At 45.2% G+C, this 24,634-nt stretch overlaps 1 protein-coding gene across 2 annotated transcripts in view; it reads left to right on the top strand.

Annotated features, from left to right (window-relative positions):
* The window catches only part of ZBTB16 (zinc finger and BTB domain containing 16), a 179,253-nt gene that overhangs the window by 113,869 nt on the left and 40,750 nt on the right, over window positions 1–24,634 (top strand). For both annotated transcript variants that reach the window (XM_011365373.2, XM_011365374.2), the window contains exon 4: window positions 8,957–9,043. In XM_011365373.2, the coding sequence (XP_011363675.1) occupies window positions 8,957–9,043 (87 nt within the window). The remainder of the gene's footprint in view (window positions 1–8,956; window positions 9,044–24,634) is intronic.

The following is a 24,634-nucleotide window of genomic DNA, read 5'->3' as shown; positions in this document are numbered from 1 at the left end:
AGAACCCTCCTTGAGCCATCTACCTACCTGCCTTGTCTAACGGTGACCCCTTCTGTCATCCAAAACAACTGAATACCATGTGTACCAGAGCCCTAGAGAGCATGGTCTCACCTCTCTTGACCATTTACTCATTGCAGGTAGACCTTCTCCCATGAACTATGGGACTGGAATATTATGGGCCAGAGTTCCTAAAGGTTCAGGCCAGAGGCTGGCCTCCTGGAGCTCATCAACTTGATGAAGTCAAATTATTTTAGAGTCAAAACAACTATTCGGGCCCTTAGTGTGTGCCAGGAACTCCATAAAGGTTCTTGTTTAAACTGTCTTGTGAGGATTAATAACCTCATTTTAAGAAGGGAAGTGAGGCTACAAAGTTGTTGCCTGGACCATAACACCAATGAGTGGGAGGAACCCCAAAGCCGTGTCTGGCCACCAGCCACTGTAGAACTTCTGTTTGGGGAGATCTCTGAGTTGGCACTGCGTCTGGAAGGAAGTCTTATCCCTCAGTGCGGGGACCGACATTCTCATCATAGGAGAGGTTTTTGTGCCATTGCATCGATTACCATCATATCTCAATCAGCCAGTCGTGGAAGTGGCCGGGGGAAGAAATGGGTTAAAGTCAGTGGTAAGGTGAACCCCTGAATCAGTACTTTTAGACCTCAGGAAGATTTGCATATTGTTGTTGTTTTTACTGCAATAGGTTTACCGTCCTCTTTGTATTTTCTTTAAAGTAACTCATCTTAAGTAGGTTTGTATCCATCTCAGTAGGAGGATGATAATTCCACTAAAGCTTGGCCATGAGTTTTGGAAGCCGACTGGAGAGGTGCCATCTCTTTGTTCTCCCAGGGCAGGTTGATCAGCCCCTGTCTTTACTTGTAATTGTTCGTTTGTATACAGGTTTCTTGGAGGTGACCAATCATTAGTTTCATCTGCCTTTCTTTATCTTCCAGTCCCTGGAGACAGTCTGCTGAAGACCCATCCAGAATGGATGTCTTTCCTTGCTTCTTTTTCTCTGTGTTTTGGCTGGGATGGCAAGACTATTTTAAATATTATGATATGTTTATTGCGTGAATTTGATGTCTGAATGGGTCTCAGACATTGACATTGAAGGAGAAAGTAATGGTAATAATGATGGTCTTAATGACAGCTAGCATTCACTGAGCAGTTAATGGTATGCTAGGCATGGTGTTAAGGATTTTCCATATACTCTTTAAATTAATCAGCACTCAACCCTGAGAAGTAGCTACTCTGCCAATTTTACAGGTGAAGAAACAGACTCAGAGAAGATAATTAACTTGCTTCGGGTGGTAGCTAGAAATGGTAGAACCAGGACTTGAACCCAGGTTTGTTCGATTGCAAAGCAGTGATTCTTAACTTTTCATATGCCGCTGTATACTGAGTATATGCGTGTTTGTACCGGCCAGAGGCTGTGTTTCTTAGCCTATTGGATTACTGCTGATGCTAAAAGTGGTAACAAAGGAGCTTTCCAAGGTTCTCTGGGCTAAGAATTGAGTTTCAGGGATAAGGGACAAGGTGGCCCTCTGTTTTCTCTATAGGACATGAGAACAGGACCGCAGGATCCCAATGAAAGCCAAGGACACCAGGGCAGCACAGAACCTTCTGGTTTATTAGGCGGGATAATAAATGTTCTCTTAGACTAGAGATACCTCAGCATTTCCTTTTGATCCACTCCGAGGTCTTATCTTTTACAGAATGGACATTTTGCCAAGTGTGAGGTGTCTATCCACTTGCCGGGTCATTGATAGGAAATTGATTCTAGAGATCTGAAACCCTGCCTCCTACAGTCCCTGGTTATTCCCCTAGCTCTGTTGCCTGGCCTGGGAGACTGTCCTGGTGGCTTTCTCAGTCCTCCCTTTGATTGAGGCCCCGCATCTTTAGCTCATTCACCGTCCCGTCCTGTAGGGAGGCCAGACCCCGAACACCTGTATCTCCCACTTCGCTATCAAGTAGAGCTGCCCTTGAACCATATCCTGGGCCAGTGGATAGGGCCGGTTGTTTTCCATTCAACCCACATCTGCCCACTTGCTTTGCCTCTTCCCTCTCCCCCTGAATGTGTGTACCTTACAGAGATTCTGGTTTCGTATCAGTTTTTGTTTTGTTGGTAGAAGAGAACAAGAGCGAGAGAGCGCGCGAGAGCACGCCTTCCAGCTCCTCTCGGGGAGCACACATCTCCTTGAGTGAAAGAACACGCAGTGCTGGCCTTTGGAATTGGCAGCCAGTGTACTGTTCTCTGTCTGATAAGAGGTACTGTAAATAAAACTGTACACCATGGTCCGTTGTAAAATGCCCCGTGTCTGTACTCATTGTCCTGACAGCTTATGCTTTTTTTGGGTCTGCTGTTTTGGTACACTCTGTACTTCCTTATGTAAGCAGGCATGCATATCTCATCAGAACATTCAAGATGTTTATTTTAAAATCTCAAGGAATTAAAAGAAAAAGGACACATTACTCAACATTAGATCCTGGCAAACGTTAGGTGTTTTTTCAGTGGTTCCTTTTCTCCTCCCACCCTCTTCTTATTAGCATGGGGGTGGGAGAGATTTTGGAGAGGGAGGGATTTTAAATTTGCTTCTTCTCTCATTGGCTTCTGCCTTATTTACTTCAGAGAGACACCAGCTCACATCTGATTGCGTTCAGCCTCTTCTCCCCCCTTCCTAGATGCTCAGGACCCCCAGCCCGTTTCTGGTGGGGAAGGCAAGTAGAGAGGAAGACTGTACTTTGCCAAGGAGAGGCCAGAAGTGGTGGGGAGGGGGCAGCTACGGGGAGCCTGACCCGCCTCTGCTTCTGCTGGATTTTAGCTCTGTTGTTGTTGGAATGCTGGCCATTTCGAGAAAGCTTTATGATTTTGAAAGTGCTTTCCTGGCACATCCCTCTTTTGAGTCCTGCAAGTCGGGTTGATCCTTAGCACACAATGAAAGCAGCTCCCACACAAGGAGGGTCTAGACCAGCTCCAGCCTCCATGTGGATCGTGGAGTCTGCCTCCCTTCTTTTCACCCAACCGTGAAACCTGCTTGGAACGTTCCTTCTTCTAGCCCCTGTTTAGCTTTCTGGGGGCATCAGGAAGTCAAGGAGAAAGGGGAGAAGTGGGGATGTGAAAAATTAAAGAAGGTCAGGCAGTTTCTACTCCCTCTAGTGTAGTGCTTAAGGCATCTTTGAGCCCACATGGCAAGGGCAAGGATGTTTGTCTGTCTCTCTCTTTAACACTGACTCTCAGGTAAACTCAGTGCCTGGGCTCAGAGTGGGGGTCACTCAGCAGATCTCTGCTAGTCAGTCGAGGGTCTACTCTGGCTGTCGGAAGCCTTCTTGGATGGAGGCTCCTGAGTGTACTGGAGGGAGGGGTTGCTTCTTTACTGCAGGGGTATGAGTCCTGGGTGGCTACGCAGGGAGCAGAGGGATGATTAAAGGGAGATCTTGCTCCAGAGGAGGTGGACAGCCCCACTTCCTAGCCTCTTTCCTCCCCACAATTGCCTGAGTTATAGCCAGAGATCATGTCCCTGAGTTATGAAAAAAGGGACAATGAAGAACCCAGGATATGTAGAATAAGGACTCTGCCACCCCCTAGGGGACAGCCTGGCAGCACCCTGCATGGCCACTGCCCCCTTCCTAGGCATTTAGTGAACATAAACTGCATGTTGGGCACAGAACAGGGCACTGAGGATGGAGCAGAGAACCAAAGAGATGGCAGCCCTGCTCTCACAGAGCTTACAGTCTGCTGGGGGAGATGGAACAGAGCCCAGCAGCACAGGCCCGGAGAATGGGGCTCCTGGGCGTCGTTCAGGGAGGGTTTAAGAGCCAGGTGCTGAGTGACTGCCAGTACTGACCTGTTGGTCCTGCGACATATTCCTGCTCCCCTCAACAAGACAATCACTCACCTTTAAATCAAAGGGACAAGGTATGTGTGTAAGATTATAGTGAAATATGTCTTTACAAATGTGAGTCTTACTTCACACAAGATAAATGACTCCCAAGTAACTGTACATTGAATTTCAGTAAGAATCAATCATCCTTTGCACAAAGGAGTTCTTTAAAGGAATCATGACCCCGAGCCTGACCTGGTGATGATGAGAGCTCCTACCTCCTGGTTTTGTGTATCTGCCCCAGACATGGGGCTGAGCACTTTACTCACCTTGTCACAACCCTCTGAGGGACTTACTCCTCCTGTTCCTGTTTCACAGATGATGTGACAGGCTCCCTTGCTGAGGGGCCATGACTGGTGATTAGCTCGGCTGGTATTTGAGCTCTGATCTGTCTGACCCAAGTCCTGAGCTCTTAACCACACTCAGCTGCTTCCCAAGATATAAATAACATCTTATAACTGCAGAGTGTTTGGTGATTAACAAAGGGTTTTATGTTTATTACTATCCATTATCTCCTTCTATCCTCACAGCAGCCTCAAGCAAGGCCGACAGATACGGTCATCCCATTTTACAGACTGGGAAGTAGGTTCGTTGAGGTATGATGACATGTCTCATGTCCACGACAGTCGGTGGCTGAGCCAGGACTGGGACCCAGCTCTCCCCTCCCACCCCAGATCTTGCTACTATCTCTTTTAGTTCACCAAGATTCGTATTTACTAGGGAGGAGAGCAAGAGTTTGAACCACTTCATCATCCTGTGGTTCTCCCTCTTTACTATTTAATGTCTCTCCCTGCAACCCACCCCTTCCTTGACGCTGTCTCTGTCACTCCCCTCACCGACTCCATTCTCACCAGCCGGCCTCCTTGCTCTTCCTTTGCCTGGAATGGGCTTTCCCATATAGGTGTTGCTTTTTCCTCCCTCATCTTCTTAAGACAATTCTCCACTCACATGTCAACTTATCAGTGAGGGCTTCCCTGACCATCCCATATGAAACAGCAGCCCCTGACAACTCTCGATCCCTCTTCACCTAATTTATTTCTCTTTTTATCACTGATTGTCACCTATTTTATATTTACTTTTAAAAATGTGCCTTCCCTTCTAGAACGTAAGCTCCTTGAAGGCAAAGATTTGTCTTTTTTGTTCATTTACTGTAATTCCCCTTGGCGCATACTTAATGGATACCCAAAAACATCCTCTGTATATAGGAAGTATATGGTGAGTTGTGGGCACCCCTGAACTGTGCACTAGAGTTCTCCCTGCTCCAAGAAGAGCCCCAGGAAATACAGTGGGGGTAAATGTTGCTAATGTGTCCTTACGTACCCATTGTGTTTAACTGTCATGACCTCCTTTTTTCCCCCAGCACCCCCTAACAGTGATGCTTTATAAATGTATTAGCGACTGAATGATGTCACCATAATGCATTTTGGGAATGGCCATGTGGTTTATACACACTTGAGTTGCTTTGAATGCAAACCTGACATCATATAGAAGGCAGCAGGGAACAACAAATGCACAGTAAACAGGCAGAGACTGTCTTATCGATTAACAGATGAGGCCTCTATTATCGATCAAAGCTTGGCGAGGAAATTTATCACTTTTAATTTCAGGGCTGCCAAATATTTCTGCCTCTGAGCCAGCCATTACAGAGACAATTTAAAGGCACATGTCTCCTTGGCCTGTCTCTGCCGGCTCTTATGTCCTGGAACTGCCTGTCTTTGCTCCTGGGCTCACCCTGGGTAGTTGGGAAGAGTTGGGGTCGGGATAGGGAGTGTACTGGGGCTTCATGAATGGGAGCCAGTGTTTGTGGTATCCATGTGTGATGAAGATTCTGACCCGGAGTGACTGAGAACAGGGGACTTTCACACACTCTGCTCAATTTTGTGACTTTGGCAAGGCAGGCGTAGACGGGGGAGGACTTTGAGGATAACCAGATGTGGTCAGGCTTGGGCCAAGCCAGCAACCTTGACTAGATGGAGTGTGCTAATCTGTTTTATCTTCACCTGAACTTGTCTGATGGCACACATCCGGCCCTTTATTTCCTACCTGCTCTTCTTCCTTTCTCTCTGTTTCTCAGTCATTAAAGCAGATGCTAAGACAACCACATCGGTGACTGTTTTCTAAGAACCCTTCCTACCACATCCCTTTGAAGCTGTGTACTGGGGCCTCCTCACCCCATCACAGGGCTCCCCACCACAGCGAGCCCCAGAGTGCCCTCCCCTTTCCAGTCCCCCCTTCCCTCCTCAGGCCTTCTCTTCCCCTTTCTTCTCTAGGGAGCTGTGAGAACTGATAGAACCAAAGAAAGAAATACAATTAAAATCAGATCCCTTACAGATCCACAGAAAATCATTGCTGGCTAATGATTTGTGACTGGGGGAGTTTCTCTTTGTGAGGGGGCTGGGGCCTCATCCATCTCCAGTTTTTCCACTCTGGCCCTTTCTGCTCTTTGAGGCACAAGCTGCATTTCCAGTATAAATGGATGAAAAATGATCCTGGCTGCCACCTGTATGAATACACAGTGCGATTGCTTGGACATCAAGTTTCTTGGCTTTCTTCAAAGCTCTCTAGAATCTGGTTATAGGTCCTTGACCCCAGGACTCCCTTCAGCTCGAAAGGACACCCAGTTATTTATTTATTCAGTTACTCATATTTATTGAGCACCTACTAGAAGCTATCTCCTCCTCATCAGTAGGAATAGAGGCAAGGCGAGTGCCTCATAGGACCTGACATTCCAGATCTCCTCTTGGAGCCGGACAGCCTTTGCTGGCGAGAACTGTTTATTGCTGTTTAAGGCTATAGTGGTGTGACTTGTAGTTGAGTTCTAGTCCTTAAAGGTGTGCTAATGCTCCCAGGCAGAGGTTTCAGGCTTTTTAAAAAAGTAATGGAGCTATTTTTCCAAATAGAGTTTTACACAAAACCTTGATGTATACAAGGGGTAGATTGTATTTTCACTTTTTTGTATTGGGAGAAGGAAGCCCAGGACCACCTTCTTATTTAGGTAGCACCTTTGCAGATGGAGCACTAGGGAGACTCTAGGGTGTAGAGATGAAGAGCAAAGGCTCTGATGTCAGGCTGCCTGGCTTTGAATCCCTCTTCACTGTTACCCACCTTGTGACACTGGGCAAGCTACTTGCCCTGTCTGAGCTTGAGTTTTCTCATCCTCTAAATGGGGGATATTTTTCTCATCCTCTAACTGGGGGTAATAATAGTACGTACTTTAAAGGGCTGCAAGGATCAGAGGAAATGATATATTTTAAGTACTTAGCCTCTTGTGGTCTATGATAAAGCCTCAGGAAATCTGAGATGGTTTGAAAACAGCACTACATTGTTCTCTACAATATGTGTAAAAAAGTAATTCTGCCTCTTACAAACTCTGGTACAAAACTAAAACACAGACACACTTAAAGAAGTGCTGAGATGTGTTGAAAGGAACAAAATTCAGTGGCAGATTAGAAAGGGCAGAGCAGTGAGGGCTTGGTGCATGCATACTCCAGTCTTGACAATGAAATGGGACTGGAATAACAGACAGAGGAGTGAGACCGGGCATTGCTCAAGCCCGGAGACTCAGGGAGGATCAAGCAGAGAGGACCAGTGAGGAGAACTCCCTGTGAAGCTGGACCACTAACTGGGTCAGATTATGGAAGGGCCTTGAAGCCAAGTTTGAGGAATTTAGAATCAGTGCAAACTCTGAGCCATTATTGTATCTTCTTGAGCAAGGAAGTGTGAGGCATCAAATGGCCTTCAAAGAACGCGTATTTGTTGGGATGTTCGGAGGACAGCTGGTGGTGTGGCAACCATCCTTGAGTCTTCCAGTGTTCTGGGCATGACCCAAAAAGGGCCTGGATAGGGGCAGGCATTAACGATATGCAGTGGAAGAGATGCACGTAGAAGACATTTTGAAAGAAAACTGACAAGGCTTACAACAGGTGCCTCTAGATGCGATAACATCGGAGCCTTGAAGACTGTTAGCAAGTGGCAAAAAGTCCTGTTGCCCTTGACATTGGAACATTGTCACTTTGAGCCTTGTAAATAATAGTTCTAAAAATGTTTATCAAATTGAATTGGACTGAATTGACAGTTTATTACTGTACATATTACATATGTACAGTAATAGGTTCCCACTGGGGTTTGGACAGATGCAGCTGTGCATGAGATGACATGCTCCTTCCCTCGGGAGCTTACAGTGTGTCCAAAGATGGAGTTGGGTGCACAAGCATTTATAAGAGAGCATGGTGAAGCTATGACCTGGAATGTACAGGGCGCTATGGCAGCATAAAGAATGGCTGTCTCCCCCAAAGAAGGGGGCAAGAACAAGGAAGCTGATGCATAAATTACAAATAAGGGCTAGCTGTACTGTGGGGCCAGGAGGAGTGGCAAGAATGTCAGACAGAGGAGGTATGGAAGGATGAGACCTTGAAATGAGGAAGAACATGGCTCCTCCAGGGAACCAGAGCAGCTCACTAGGGCTGGAGAGTAGGGAGCAAGAGCGAGGAATGAGAGACAAAGCAGGAAAGATAAGCATATTAAGAAGTGTTTTGTGAGTTGTCTTGAAGAGTTTGGACTCTATACTGAGGGCACTGGAAAGTCATTCAGATTTTTCAAATGGTCAGCTGCAGGAGGTGGCCGGGGTAGACAGTGAGTTTAATTTTGGACACACTGAGTTAGAGGTTTGTCCAAGTAGAGGTATGTCAGCTCTTAATTTCCCATGAAGTATAATCTAGGCAACAGGGTACGTTTCCCCTCACTCTATCATTTATTCCTTTCTATTCCTCACCTGGAGCCAACCCCCCGAAAGTCCCCTTTTCTTAGAGCATCTCATTTGGAGCCCATCTTTGTTTGTTTTGGTTATTCTGATTTTGTTCCCTCTTCTCTCTGAGTGGTCTCTAGATGAGGGCATTCGGGTGGGTGATCACATCTTGGGGGAGGGTCTGAGCTGGCTACTGGGGCCATGGATTCTCCCACTCAGGGTTTTCACATGTGTACATCCCTCCCCTAGTGTCTATCTACATGATTTTGGCCCAGGACCTCACCTCCTCATGGACTGTCACTCTTGATAGTGAGTAACCGCCTCTCCTTTCTTTCAGCGGGTGCCAAAGCCTTTGTCTGTGATCAGTGCGGTGCCCAGTTTTCGAAGGAGGATGCCCTGGAGACACATAGGCAGACCCATACTGGTGAGTCGACTTTGATTTTCATTCTCCAGGTCCTCCACAGTGTGACAGTGCACGGGTAGGAGGTATCTTGCTGGCACCCTCTTTCAGCAATCTATACAGTCGTTTCCTGGGGAAGCCGTGAGTGGGAAGGCTGTGCCAGGATCAGCTACTCTTGCTTGTGGGGCTGGCCGGGCAGGAATTTACTAGTGTGACTTTGCCCCTTAAGAACAGCTGCCCTGGCTTAGGCTAAGATCTCTGCCTCTAACAGGCTACTGACTTTCTAACATCACTGACTTTCTAAGGCCTCTTAGAAAGTCAGTGATGTTGTCTAAGCATCCCCTTCTCTCTGAAGGGCCGTAGCCCATGTGACTAACCCTGAAACCTGGTGTGGCCACACTGGGCTGGTCCTCCCTCTGCTACAGTTGTCATTGTCTAAAAGAAAGCAATCTGTATACAAGGATGCGTTTGACCAATATTAATGAGCAACAGTATCACTATCTTTAAGTTCAAAGCATTGATTTCACCCCATCAATATCGGCTCATCATCATAGTTCCTGTCATCATCATCATCATCGTCATCGGCATACCTCACACTTACTGAATGCTCACAATGTGCCAGGCACTCACTGTTCTCCATGCTTTCCCTGATCTTCTTTGGATGCTCTTTCAGTAACTCTGTAAGGCAAGAGGCTACTTTCATGTCTAGATGAGGGAACTGATGCTCAGAGGAGGGAAAGTGACTTACCAAAGTGAGTAGCAGGGATGGGAGTGGTACGCATAGACTGCTCGGGTTTAATCTTGGCTCTGCCACTTACTGTTGGTGGGACCATGGATAAGTTACTTAAACTCTCTTAATTTGGGTTTCCTCAACTGTTATAAAAGTATAGTCATAATAGTACCTACCTCATAGCATAGAGTTGTGGTAGGTATTAAAATAGATACTTCATCCGAAGTGCTTTGCAGAGTGTTTGGCTCATAGTAAGCATTCAATAAATAGTAGTAGATGTATTTAATTTAATAAATATTTATTGAGTTCCTACAATGTGCCCGGCACTGTTAGGGCATCTAAGGTATAGTAACATATAAAATGGCATTCCTCAAAGCACTGAGATTCTAATAGGGAAAATGTAGGCAAATAATCGTATAATAAAATGTCAGGTGATAGTAGGTGCTAGTAAGAAAAAATAAAGCAGGATAAGGGGTAGAGAGTGATAGGGAGAAAAGTGGTATTTTAGAACAAAAGGTCAGAGGAGTCTTTGCTGAGAAGGTAATATCTGAGCAGAATCCTAAAGTGAGGGTATGAGCCACACAAAGGTTTCACATATTTGCAAATCATACATCTGATAAGAGACCTGTAGTTACAGAATGTAAAGAACTCTTACAACTCAATAATAAAAATATAGATAACAAAAATTAAAAATGGACTAAAAATAGACAAATAGTCAGTGAGCACAAGAAGATGCCATCACGCATTAGCCATCAGGAAAATACAAATCAAATCCCAATGAGACACTACTTCACACCCATTAGGATATGGCTATAATAAAAATACAGACAGTAAGAAGTGTTGGCGAGGGTGTGGAAAAATCTGAACCCCCACACACTGTTAATAGGAACATAAAATGGTGCAGCCACTTTGGAAAACAGTCTGGCAATTCTTTAAAAAGTTAAATAAGAGTTGCCATATGACGCAGCAGTGCCACTCCTAGCTATGTACCCAAGATAAACGAAAACGTGCATCTATGTAAAAACTTTCACATGAATGTTCATAGCAGCGGTATTCATAATAGCCGTGAGGTGGAGATCCACTGCTGAATGGATAAACAAAAAGGATAGTTTCTCCATACAATGGAATATTATTGGGCTATAAAAGGGATTGAAGTACTGATACATTCTACAGCATAGGTGAACCTTAAAAACACAGTCAGTGAAAGAAGCCAGTCAAAAAAGGCCACGTGATTTCATTTATATGAAACATCTAGAATAGGCAAATCTATAAAGACAAAGTAAATTAGTAAGTGCCAGGGAAGGCTGGGAGAGTTGTGGGGATCTAGGGGGTTGATTCCTAATAGGTAAGGGCGGGTTCTTTTTGGAGTGATGAAAATGTTCTAAAACTGATTGTGGTGATGGTTACACATCTCTGAATATATTAAAAGCTATTAAACTGTATACAGTTCACTTTCAGTAACATGAGTCCACATATATGTGGATTTTTTTTCAATAAATACCTGTACTAGTTTTGATCTGTGGTTTGAGAGTCTGTGGATGTGGAGGGCTAACTGTATGCATTGTTCTACACCACTTTATATAGGGGATTTGGGTATCCACAGGGTGTCCTGGAACCAGTCCCCCGTGGATATTGAGGGTCAACTAAATTTTGGGGGAGTCAAAAGTTATATGTGGATTTTCAACTGCTTAGAAGGTTCACACCCCTAACCCCCACATTGGTCAAAGATCAACTGTATTTTAAAAGCATGAATTATACATTGTATGGTGTATGAATTATATCTCGGTAAAGCTGCACATGTGTGTGCACACACATACATACACACACACATTTATAGGAAGGGGGAAAGGGTCCGTTGGAAGGTTTTGAATAGGAGAATGACATGACTCGATTTATATGTTTAAAATATCCTCCTGGCTCCTGTGTTAGGGATTGACCACAGGAGTGTTTTAGTTATCAGTTGCTGTACTCCAACAGTAGGTGAACAATGTGTGATCATCTCAGACAGTTCTGTGGGTCGATTGTGCTCGGTCAGGCAGTTTTCACTTGGGATCTCTCCTGTGGTTGTAGTCAGGTAACGCCTGCAGATTGGACTGGGCTGAATATCCCAGGTGGCTTTCTCACTCATATACCTGACTCTCAGTGCTCCTCCTTGTGGTTTCTCTCTACAGCAGAGTAGCCTGAACTTCCCACATGACAGCTTGGGGTTCCCAGAGTCAGGGAGCAAAAACTGCCAGCCCTCTTAAAAGCTAGGCTGGAAACATACAACATCATTTCCATCAGATTTTATTGTTCAAAGCAGGTACAGGTCAGCCCCAGATTTAAGAGGTAAAAGACTAGATGCTCCTTCTCAAGGGAGAATGACCAACACATATAGGGAAAGAGGAGCCGATGGCAGCCATCTTTGGAGTCTAGATGCTAAGCTACTGCAGGGAACTAGAGTGGAAGAAGGAAGACCAGGCAGCTGCGGCTGTTGTAATCACTGTCGTCAGTGTTTCCTCGTCCCGCCACCTCACTACATTTGTCTCCTGAGAGGAAAACGTACTTCCTAGTACTGGTGTCATGGGCTTTGGACCGGTGCTGCCCCGGGCCATGGCAGTGGGAGGTGAGCGTTCTAGGTGAGCTGTCATTCCAGTATGTGTCTCCCTGGCTCAGTTATAGAGAAAGTGACTTGGCCAGATGGTTTTGCTCAGGATTCCAGAGCTAGTTATCTTGAAAGCCAGGGAGGATCCAGGTCTCTCAGGGACCCATTTGGTTTTTTATTCTTAGACCACATGTAACCGAGAATCCCACTCTGAGAATTCCAATCTGGGGGCTGAGGAGATTGAGCTGTGGGCCAGCTTTGCCAAGCAGCTTAATTCTGTCCATCCAGATTAAAATTGCAGCAGCAGAGAGCACGCTGCCTGCTCAGCCAGAGCCAGGGGGAGAGGCTGAGTCCCTGTGTGGTGAGCAGAGGCGGGGTTGTTCACAAGCAGACTCCACACACTTACTGAGCGCCTTCTGCGTGCCTGGATATGGCAGTGATCAACGCGGACATGCTCCACGTCCTTTTTTTCCCCAAACACCTTTATTACGATATAATTTACATACTATACAGTTTACCTATTTAAAGTGTACAATTTAATGGTCTTGGTATATTACTCTATTAATTTTTAAATTGGTAAAGTATACATATATAACAAAAAATACATAACATAAAATTTGACATTTTAACCATTTTTAAATGTGCAATTCAGTGGTAATGACTTTCCAGCCTGTTTTTAGAGTTTGGGTATCGATTGGGTACTGACCCGTACCTGCTTTGAAAGTCAGGAGGCATCTTAGGACCAGTGACTTCCTAGGATTTATTAAGTCAGTGAGAACTTGAAAGTGGTCAACACTTTCCAGAAAAGGATATTTGTTTCAAATATGACTGGAAAGAGCCTGAAGTTTGAGTCAGAAGCATGAGATGGGGGTTCTAACTCCAGTATCTAGTAGGTGAATAACCTTGACTTGTTGCGCGTCTGTTCTGCCCTTCAAGAGTCCTCACCTGCAAAAGGAATACGGTGCTGATCCTTCCTATAACACAGGTGAGGCCCAGCCCCATTTAGCCTTACTTTTGCTTTATCTCCAGATTGAGTACATGGAGCTCTTGAAAGGGGAGAGGAACGGAAAAAAATGAATCCAAACTAAGGATGATAGCTCAAGGTGGATGCTTTGGGAAAGGCTCCCTCCCCACCTGCGTAAAAGCTATAGGCAAGTTCCTCCAGTGGTGAAGTGCATTTGGCCACTTCCTAGTGCAGGCAGGCTGGGCTCTACTGAGCAGAGATACAACAGCAGCCTTATCCTTAGCATAGGGTTGGCAACAAGATGGCTCTTCCTGACACGTGACGGAGCTCATTTGTCACTTATAGTGGTATTTCCAGTGGAACCCAGATAGTGCCTCAGACTTCTCTGATGATCGGTGAAAGTACACAACTTGAAATCTAGTTGCCATCTCTGTTCTAGAAAAGGGACCCTCCCCATGAGGAAGGGAGGGGCTTAATTATAAGTAATGCTGAAAGTTAGCAGTAAAGTTATTGGACTAGGAAAAGCCAGCGGCATGCCAGGTATCACCAGAGACCCAACAGGAGAGCATGGAGAGAGCTCTGAAAAGGAAGAGAAATGGAGATCCTGGGAGAGTAAAGAATGGTAATGCCACCTTATATTCCTGATACCTTACTTTATAAAACACTTTCTCTATTACATCCATTTAACAGATGAGAAAATGGAGGTCTAGATGCCACCTACTAGGAAATGGAGAGCTTGAACTTGACCCAACTTCAACTTCAGTTCTCTTTCCACTGCTCCCCAGCTGCCTACACATTGATTTACTGTTATCTATGGGTCTATGGCTGAATGGTTTTGGGAGAGCCTTTCAGAGACCATTTATCTCATGGTCCTGTCCTAGACAGGGGGGACTCTTTTGGATCCCTGTGACTCATTTAATTAAGAATCCTCAACATCCCGATGCCCACGTCCCCCTCCTGAGATAGGATACAATTTCCCTGAAACAGATTGGGTCTGGGAGTTCCATACCCAAGGCCACCATATGGGGAATTCAGAGAGCTAACATGTAGCATTGCATCAGATGGGTGACGATGGTGTCGTACATGTATTCTTGACACTGAAAAATGAATTTAGTAGAAAGGATTTCCAGTTCCATTTTAGCCAAAAGAATGTCATCTTCATGTCTGACCCTTTTACCTACTTAACCTAGATTTCTGTCCTGGTGTGTGTGTCCTCTCCCTCCAAGATCTTGGTGGGCTCAAGCTGGTGCTCTGGGAGGCCACACTTATGGTTGAGCTGGGCTCAGGCTTTGTTGTCACACTTCGGCTTTCTGTTTTGGTACAGTGAAGACATTGAGGAAATAAACAGAAATCACTTTACACCTTTTATATTATGACAAATACATATTGCAAAAACACTGCTGCTTCCAAAATGTTTGGGTTGCAGAACAGTGAGGAATTAACAGCTATGCAGCTCCCCGAGATGGTTGTACTTCATTTACACATCAGAATTTTTTTATACTGTTCAGTAAAATAAAAAGTGAGAAAACACACATACACATGCTCATGCACCCCCAGCACACCACTTGGGTTCTATATCAGGACGGTCTTAAATTAGTAAGTAGTTCTTTAAGTCCAGATAAACTGATAAATACCATTAATGGCTTAATTTATACTCTGGGTTTGAAATTTGACACGTGGACACTATCTTGGCTCAGGAAACACAAGTGGTTTTGTGCCAGAGGTTTTAATGGCCGATCAGTAATATAAATTGCTGCATCACTGAACAGAAATAGCTTCTCCATGTCATTTGATCTGGAAACTTCTCTGGCCAGGCAGCAGTTAATAAATTTAAAAATAATTACCCTCTTTATTCAAAGTCAAACTAATTAGGAGTGGTTTTTACAAATCATAATGTTGTTCAAGCCACTGTACATCCTCATTTGGGACTTGAACAGACCTGGGGGCAACAGATGGGACTGGGTGGCATTAATTAGAAGGCAGGGGAGATCCCTTGGCTGCTGAGCCGAAGGCAAGGGGTTCGGTCAGTCTTCAGCATGCCCTATGGGGGAGGGAGGAAGGCTCAGTGAGGAGGCCTTGGGGGTGACCTGTGGAACCTTCAGCTCTTCTAATCCATATGTAAGGAACTCGAGAGAAGACATCTTCCTGTGATCTGAACATGGGGAGATGGGCCAGTGCTGGTGTTTGCAGGCCAGGCCAGAGATGATAAGAGCCCAAAGAGCAGAAAAGGCAGATGTTCACATGGCTTCTTGGGGAGGATGGACCTGCCCAAAAGCAGGAAAGTGGTTAGGATGATCTCTGGAGGGCTTTGTTCACTAAGCAAGTTGGGGCTCTTACAGGGTCGATCGTGGGTGTCTTGTAGGATTCAGGGATGAAGGACCCATGGATCTGAAGTCAGAATGTGAAGTTCAGGGTTTTCTGTGCAGATTGTTACCCAGAACTTGAGATCTAATGTCTGACTGTCTATTCGAATTCTAGCCCCATCTCATCCAGGCAGACACAAGATGGCTAAAGTTATTCCTGTGGCTGGGAATCTTAAGGGAAGCCTTAGAGGCCCAGGATGCTAGGTTGAACTAGATCTCTAGACTTGCCCCAAAGCAGTTCAGCTCTCTCCTCCAGCTCCTTACCTGCCCCATCAGATGTGCCAGGTTAGTGACTTGGGTTGGCCGCCCATCAGAGTAGTCTGCACAGCTGGTTTGTTCCGTCATTCCTTCGTTCTCTTATTCCCTAAGTTTTAAAGTACCTGCTATGTGGACCCAATACCTAACGGTGAACAAAACTCGGTCTTTGTCTTCTTGAGAGTTAGTGTCATGAAGGAAATGGACATGGAGGGCGAACTTGCCTGGGTACAGGGAGCACGATAGCTGTACTCAAATGGATATGTGGAGTGATAATTTTATTAAGTTCTCACTACTGTCCCAAAACATAGACATTTTTCCTACCTATTTTGCTAGAGAAGTCTAAGACTTGGAAAGATTGAGGAAGACCAGCCTAGGGTGCAGCTAGAATGCGCGGGCCTCAGGCTCCTACACCCCAGAGCCCGTGTTTTAATGCTGTCTTCCCTCTGCATAGGGGTCTGAGCATTGAATCTAATGTGCAGACCAGGGGGTCAACTCTGCCCATCCAACAGCCTAAGAAACCAGAACTCAGAAGCCCATATTTGAAAAAGGGGGTCAGTTAAGAACAAACAAGCCAAGCTAGAAATGGGACCCACGAGTTCTTACTTCCAGTCCAAGGTTCTCTCCACTCTGACTACAAAATAAAGACTTTCTTTTACTGGCCTAGAAAAAGTTGCTTAGTTTCCACATTCCTGTTTCACAGAGGAAGCCACTCAAGCAGATGCAAATGTTGAGATGCTGATTCTCATCCTGTTCGTGTTGGCTATAATAGTGTCTTGTAGTCCAGAAACAGCTAACACACCTGGCAGCAAAGGGTAGCCATGCTGTGGGATTTTCTCTCCCCTTCAGGAAGGGAGTAGACACTGGAGAAAGCCATGCCCAGGGCCCTCTCCTTTCCAGAGTGAAGGAGGCTGGCTAGGAGGCACCCTGCTGTAGCATTGGAGGAAGAGGCAGTGAGGACACACACACATGCACACTCTGCAGCTGCTGTGTGATCACTCCCTTGGAAGGTGCAGAGCTGTCCCCCTACCTTGGTGTTGTCTGCTACCTGCTTACCCCATCTCACTCCTGATTCGTTAATGATGCTTGGGGAAAGCTTCAGGGGCGGTCTCTGGCGCTGAACGTCAGAGTAGAAAATGCAGTCCTTGTTTGGAGGACTTACTGTGACGGGGGAGCATGGGAGGGGTGGCAGGAGGAGCCAGCAGAGAGGGATTTAACGGGTGAGCAGCAACATTCCTTCCTTCAGGGTGGCTGCCAGCTTTACTCCTCTCCTGCCCAGGGCCTGGCACAAGGGGCAGCATTAAAGTGGCTGGCCCCGGTCCCACAGCAGTAGAAAAACCAGCAACTGTTCTAGCCCCACCTCCCAAGGGCAGCCTTCTGGTGTCAAGCCCCAGAGGAACAGGGGGAAAGGAGAGGGGCTAGATGATGAGGAACAACTTTATGTAAAACCTTACATGGAAAAAAAGGCAGAGCAAGCTTCGAACCCCTGACCACGCTGGAGGGCCCTGGGGGAGGACAAGGACATAGCATGGACGCATGGACTCCATGCCGGTTAGCATAACCGTCCCGCTAAAAAACATAATAGCGTTTGACTTTAATAAATATCAGAGGTGATTTGTATAGCATTTCACATGGTGTGCCAAGGAATCGAACACGAGAAAGCACAAGCTCGGGAACGGCCCGGGGACGTCAGAGAAACTTTGGGAGGGAGAGTCATGTGCTGCTGTTGGTACAGTCGGTGCACCAGCATAGATTCAGTCTTGACCTCATTTCATGCTGTTACTATAAAGGCATGTTTGATGCCTAATATAGTTTTATTTTCCAAGCACTGGGCTCTCAGCTATGTTGGAGTTGCCTGCTGGCCCAGACGAGCCATCCTTCTCCTCTGTTCACCCTAGTGGCTCCCAGGCCCTTCTAACCACAAATTGGAGGGGTCCCCAGTGCTTTATTTTTAATTAACAAACTTTATTTTTTAGAGAAATTTTAAATTTACGGCAAAATTGAGTGGAAGGTACAGAGTTCCTATACACCCCTTCCACCCGCACATACATGCACAGCATTTCCCGCTATCGACATCGCCCACCGGAGTGGTATATTTGTTAGAACTGATGAACCTGCAGTGACACATCATTATCACACAAAGTCCATAGTTTAAAACATTGCAGTTCACTCTTGGTGTTGTACATCCTCTGGGTTTGGACAAATGTGTAATGGCATGTACCCAGTATTGTTGCATCACGTAGTTTCATTGTTCCCCAAATCCTCCGTGCTCTGCCCATTTATCACCCCAGTACTTTTCATATGGAACATTGCTGCTTTGGGCAGTGCTTGGAAGGGATCGGTGGTTTCTGTGACTATCTTGGGATTTGAGGAGGAAAATTGACCCGACGCAGGTTTGGTTAGAAAAGATTGACATCCATGCACTCGGGAGACATCTTGAGCATCTGTTTTGTGCCAGACGTTTATCCTGGGCCCTAGGAGAGAGGCACAGCAGCTGGTGGGACTCATATGGTTTGTCCATCGTATCGGAAGTGGCAATGAACATTATTGTCGTGTAGGGGGCAGCGTGGCATTTGGAAGCAATAATGAATTAGGAGAAAGGCGAGAACTTAGTTCTTATCCTGGCTCTGTCACAGGCTTGCTTGATGACATGGGACAAATTGCTTTGTTTCTCTGCCTGTCAAATGTTGGGTATGGGAATTAGGCAAGAAAAAATACCGTGGTGGGGGTTCTGTGGTTCCAAGCACAGACAGCCACAGATTCTGATCTTGTATTGATGCTCTATATTTTTCTCAACTTCGGTTTTCGTATTTGTAAATTATGGTTTTCTCAGGGACTAAATAAAATAATACATGTAAAGTGATTAGCCCAGTGACTGGAATGGAGAACATGTGCCTTAAGTGGTGGCTTCTCACTGTTATTATTTTCAGACATCTACGGTTTCTGTCCTTCCCTAGCAGACAAGCATTTCTTTCATTTTATTTAGAAACTTACTCAATACATTTTTAAGTACATATACTGGGTCTGAAAATCTTTTGCCTTTTAAAAAGTATTCTAGAAATTTGAGGGGAATGATAGACTTCGATCTTTGAGGAAGTGTTCAGAGCTGGGACAGTGCCCAGCACTGCTGCTTGTTATGGATTATCTAGTGTAGCCATCACAACACCTCTAAGAGGCAGCTTCACTGCCTGTGTCACCGATGAGGAATGGCAGGCTCAGGGAGGCTTAAGTAATATGTCTTGTTCAGTGGAACGACTGGGATTCAAGTTTAGGGGCCCCAGTGGTGAGCCTGATGGGACTTGGAGGGCACTTGCTATCCTCACTGTTCACAGTTGCTCCTTCCCTTTCAGCACTGTCCTAATGCCAGCGTCCTGATTATCAGCTCCAGCCCCTGACTCCTGGGTCCTACTCACCCGTCCTCGCTCCCATTCCCAGCCCCCCGCACCCACCATGTTTCTCCTTTCTCCCTTCCGCTCCACTCCAGCGCCTACCCTTTCTTCTCTGACTGCTCTCCCTTCTCCCGTGTGACACCACCACTGCCCGATGACAGAAAGGAGTTAATAAAAACCAATGTGTAACTGAAACTTGAAAAGCCATAAATCGCCTTGTTTTTTCTAGGATGTTGGTAGCATTTTGATTTAATAGTTGGACAAACACAAGGGCCTATTTTATTCAGAGTTTACAGGCCTCAAGGCTGTTATTCCTCTAAATTTAATAGCATTGAAATTGCAGGGTTTGCTATAATTTGCCTATCGCTTTCTGCTCCACCATTGATGTTTATTGTCAGCGGGATGGAATCTCAATCCGACTCACTTAGATAACATGTCTGTTAAACATTTAGATAATTGTACCATCATTAACTTGTCACATTATTTTAGAGATTCAAAACAGAAGCATGGTAAGTAGAGGTACCAAAGTGGGGTGGAGATTGGGGGAGGAGGAGGAGGAGGAGGAGGAGGAGGAAGAGAAAACCTCTCCTGAGTTAAACCACCAGGAGATGAGAGTCGATTGCTCACTCTCGACATTGCATCACAGGTGTCTAAGTTAAGGAGGTGTGTGCTGCAGAACTGTGCCGAACCAGGGCCGGCCAACCCCGGGGGCAGAACAGCAGATACTCAGAAACCCCCAGTAGTCTTTCACCCCCAGCTTTGGCCTTCAGGTATCAAAGATCAATTTTTTAGCTTCCCTTAGGGATGCTGATTGCAACATTATATGTAATTACAAGCATTGAGAACAACCTAAATGTCCGAAGGTAAGGAATCTGTTAATTATGGTACCTGACACGGAAAGATGTCCACGATGTTTGGGTGATAAAAGCTAGTTAGAGAAAACAGGTTGTATCGTGTGATCTCATTTAATATAAAACAGAAGCCATCCTGTAAGAGTCTCTAAAGCTCTATATCTATTAACAGTGATTATCTGTAGAGAGTAGAATTACAGAGCAAAGAGGGTTTTACTTTCTGCTTTATCTATTACTGAGTAATAATATTATTTTATCATATAATAATTATTATTTATAGGCTTATATATAAAATTTATACAGTTTAAAAAATTAAGGTCACACTATAAATAAGAACAATATCACCTCTGAGTCTCGTTTTTCCTACAGAAAAGGACTTGTTAAAAGAAAATCTATAAGTGTAACTAAATAGATTTTGAGAGAGATCCAGGGCATTAAAATCTTAGCTACACTGGCAGGTGCCTCAGTTTCCCACCATTACGACAGATGAGTGCCAGATGAAGAACTTAGTACCCCGGGAATAATGGACCTGTGCCAGCACTCTAAGGTCGCAGTGGCTGTCCCAGCTTGCCAAGGACCTGACAGAGAAACTGGGTAGCAAGAGATTTTCATTATACATAAGTGAAGACTGAAGGCACATCTGGAGGGGTGGCTGAGGCCAGGGATAAATAGAAACGAGCTCCCATTCATTCCTCAGAGTGGGAGATTCTGAGAGCAGCTAAATGCCACCAATAATAGTGGGACACTAAGCTTGGCATCAAAAACTGCCCCTCAGAAATTATGTGTTGTATGCCCCTTGGTCCCGTAGGGGTGACAGGTGTGACTGTGGTTCTATCCATCTGACTTTGGACACAGTGCTCTTTCCTGCATCCCTAGGCCCTGCTCTGTGGCCCGGGCAAAAGAATTCACTATTACCTCTCACAGTTTGTGTATACCCACACGGTGACATGAAGGACTAGGGAGAAAATACACAAGTCAAAAAACAAGTATTAATGTTTCCATGATTGTACTGTAAATAATGCAGATATTTGGGGTGAGAGGGAAAAACAATTTAAATATTTTACAGACTGTAGGCTAAACAGTGTATATATTTAGAAAAGCAGCTTAAATATTTCATATGCTGCAGCATAGATGCCTGCTTAGAGGATGAACAGGGCTGGTGAGGTCCATGGGGTAAGGGTGGGGTGGGGGTATTGTGGAGCCCGGGGGGCGGGGGCGGCAGAAGAGTATAACTTTGCAATATAATAAAACTTTGCAATAAAAGTATGTGTGTGAGATTGGGGCGCAAACCAAGACAGGCAGCTGTCAGTTACTAGGAACCCAAGTGGTTGGAAGTCTCAGATTTTTTAAACCATCTTTTAAATATCTTGTACTCTTATTTTTTAAATGTGGGAGAGAGACAAATGACAACGTAATAACAAGATTTTATTTTTAATAAAGTAACTTCCAACCCAAGAGAATTGAAAATCATATATTCCTATAAAAACTTGAATGTTCATAGCATTATTCATAATAGCCAAAAAATAGAAACTACCCAAATGTCTATCAACAGATGAAGAGATAAACAAAACGTGGTATATCTGCACAATGGAATAGCATTCAGCGATAAAAAGAAATTTAGCACTGGTACATATTACAACGTGATGAATGTTGAAACCGACATGAAAGAAGCCAGGTACAAAAGGTTATGAGTTGTATTATTCCATTTATGTGAAATGTTCAGATAGGCAAATTCATAGAAACAGAGCAGAGGGGCAGAGGGGAGGGGAGAAAAGAGAGTGACAGCTAATGTGTCTGGACTTTCTTTTTGCCGTGATGAAAATGTTCTGGAATTAAATGGTGTTGCTATGGTCGTACAACTTTGCGATGTTTAAAACCATTGAATTGTATACCTTAAAAGGGTAGATTTTTGTGATTTGTGAATTATACCTCGACTGAAATAAAAAGCAACTTCCAGGTATGTTGCTGGTTTTTATAGGCTCAGCCTAATCCCCTATACCTGCTGCATCACAGGACTTTCTGAATAAGTAGCGGTTTGCATAAGAGTGACCGTTCAGACAATGCGGCGGGGCTGTGGTGCCTTTGGAATCATTCTATTCTTAGAAGGCAGCAAAGAGTAGGATGGCTCAGATGCCCCATTCTTCCATTTTCAGAACTGGGAAGGAAAGAAGAATCAGTTCAGGACCCTCAATGGAAAAGGGTGTGACTCTGACATCCACAAAGTCAGAAGGAGACTGGGGAGATGCCTCTGTGTAGATCTCGAGAAGAAAAGCCAGCCTTTGGCTTGCCTGGAGGAGTCACTCTCGCTAAAGGCAGGACGGGAACAGTTTGGAGCCAGTTTTAAGAAAAGAATCACTCACAAAAATAGTATATGTAGTGTAGAGAAATTAGAAAATACATGTAAACAAAAGAAATGTGTCTCCTGCCATCCCAGCCATCTCGTCCCGTCTTCTTTTAAACAAAAATGAGGCGATAACATGCAGTGCATGCTGTTTTGTAATCTGTTGCTTGCATGCCAATAAACCTGTATCTTGATGATTATTTTAATGTCTTCCCCACCCCCATTCGTTTTTTCCTGTAAGCCCCGATGTGCCTTACTTGAGCACTGGGACGCCCCCTTTGCCACAGTGCTTTGGTGGGGTACCAGGTCCCTTTATCCGAAGGACTTTCCCGGGGCTGCAGGCAGAAGAAGTGACTAACAGAGATGCAGCACGTGACCACTTTTTACCTATCGCTTCTTCTGTCAACAAGATAAACTGGGCTGGCCAGCCACTGTTGCAGCAGCTGTTTGTTTACTTGGCCATTCTAGGCAAGCTTGAGATGCTGGGAACATATCCAGCCCTCACATTCGATCTTCTTAGGAGCTGTTTACTTTTGGTTTTTTCCAGCCTTGCAAATGGCCACTCGCCCTGGGCAGGATCTGGGCAGGTAATTTACCTCCTCTACTAACTTAACGAATGGCACTGCCTGGGGGCTGGGCAGCTCAAGGAAAATACCATCATCGATTTATTCACCAAGTTAAAACCCAGAGTTAAGTACCAAGTGAAGCATCTCCATATGTTAAGTGTCCCAGGCCCAGCTAAGGAAGATTTCCTACAGGAGAAGAACCCCAAACAGGTATTAGAAAAAAGGCTTTTCTTTTGGAATTTCCATGTTACCTATCAGAGGGATTGCAAGTTTGGGTCAGATGAAATGTTCCCTGCCCCCACTAGGAGAAGATCCATTACAGATTGGAAATGACTTTGTCTCTAAGTGCCCATTGTCAGATGGGATGCACATTCCCCTCAACCAAACAAATATAAAATGCTTCCAGCCTCTGCCTTGGATTTTCTATTACTGTTTCACAGGACTCCAGAGAGTTTTAAGATAGCAATTTGATTAAGCTTATGGGGAAGATCCCATCAGATAACATTCTTTTTCTGCAGGTAGAGATAATGTGTTCAAGTATTAAGTATGTTTTAAAGGTAATTATCTTTTCCATATTCATTTTAGTTACAGGAATTGAAAAGGGGGAGACTTTGCATCTGAAAGCTGCCCCTTTGGCCCCGAAGTCTCCCTGACTTCTCTCCTCTGGGAGACACACTTGAGATTTTTGACAAATGAATGAGCGCCACGTGTTTTTCTATTTTAAAGTGACTTGGGATTCCTGTCTCCAGAGAGGTGGTCCAGAAGGCGAGGTTTTGGCCTGACCTCATCAGGCTCCCTAGCTTAGATTCCCTCCTCTGGAATGCTTCTGGGCTCCCTGTCTTTTGCTCCTGGATCCAGGAGGTGGCCTGGCTGCTACTCAGAGGACTTGCCTCATTCAGCGGTGAGTCATAGTGCCATATCCCCCACCTTCCAAAAGTAGAGCCTGAAATTACCATTTCCATATACTAGGCCCAGTGTGGGGTGCATTCAGGTTGGGAGAGCCTAATTCAAGGTTTAGACTTCTAACGTTGGTAGTAGACTCCTAGACTTCAGAACTGGAGCAAAGTGCATAGGGAGGGTGAGGGTGTTCCTGAGCCTCAGAGAGGTTCAGTGATTTGCTCAGGATCAGACAGCAAGTTAGAGAAAGATACACTGTGGGCCAGACTGGCCCAAGAGTCCTGGCCTTGAGTCATCTCTCTTGTCCCGCAGGATACCTGCAACTCTGCCATTTCTAGAAAATAGTTCTCTTCCTCTTTCTGGAAATCTCAGAGTAAGAAATTCTGTCCCATGTGGCCTCCTTGGAAATCCATCGTTCAGGGTCTGCACCAGGAGCCGCCAGGGCCCCTGCAGGCTTGGGGAGCCCAAAGCAAGCCCAGTGCTAATGGCTCTGGAGTTCTTCAGACCTCGTTTGCTGACCAGCTGTGCTGTTCTAAGCACTCTGAATTTTTTCAAAATAGAAAAACCGGACTCGAATCCTGCCTTCAGAAAGCTAACCATTCCTAAGCAGGAAAACGCAGGCATATCTAAAAGGATAATTAACAATACAAGGCAGTTAAATATGACATGTGCTGT

The sequence above is a fragment of the Pteropus vampyrus genome, unplaced genomic scaffold (assembly GCF_000151845.1).
Source record: "Pteropus vampyrus isolate Shadow unplaced genomic scaffold, Pvam_2.0 Scaffold110, whole genome shotgun sequence".
Lineage (NCBI taxonomy): Eukaryota > Metazoa > Chordata > Mammalia > Chiroptera > Pteropodidae > Pteropus > Pteropus vampyrus.
This window is presented reverse-complemented; position numbering and strand designations above follow the sequence as displayed.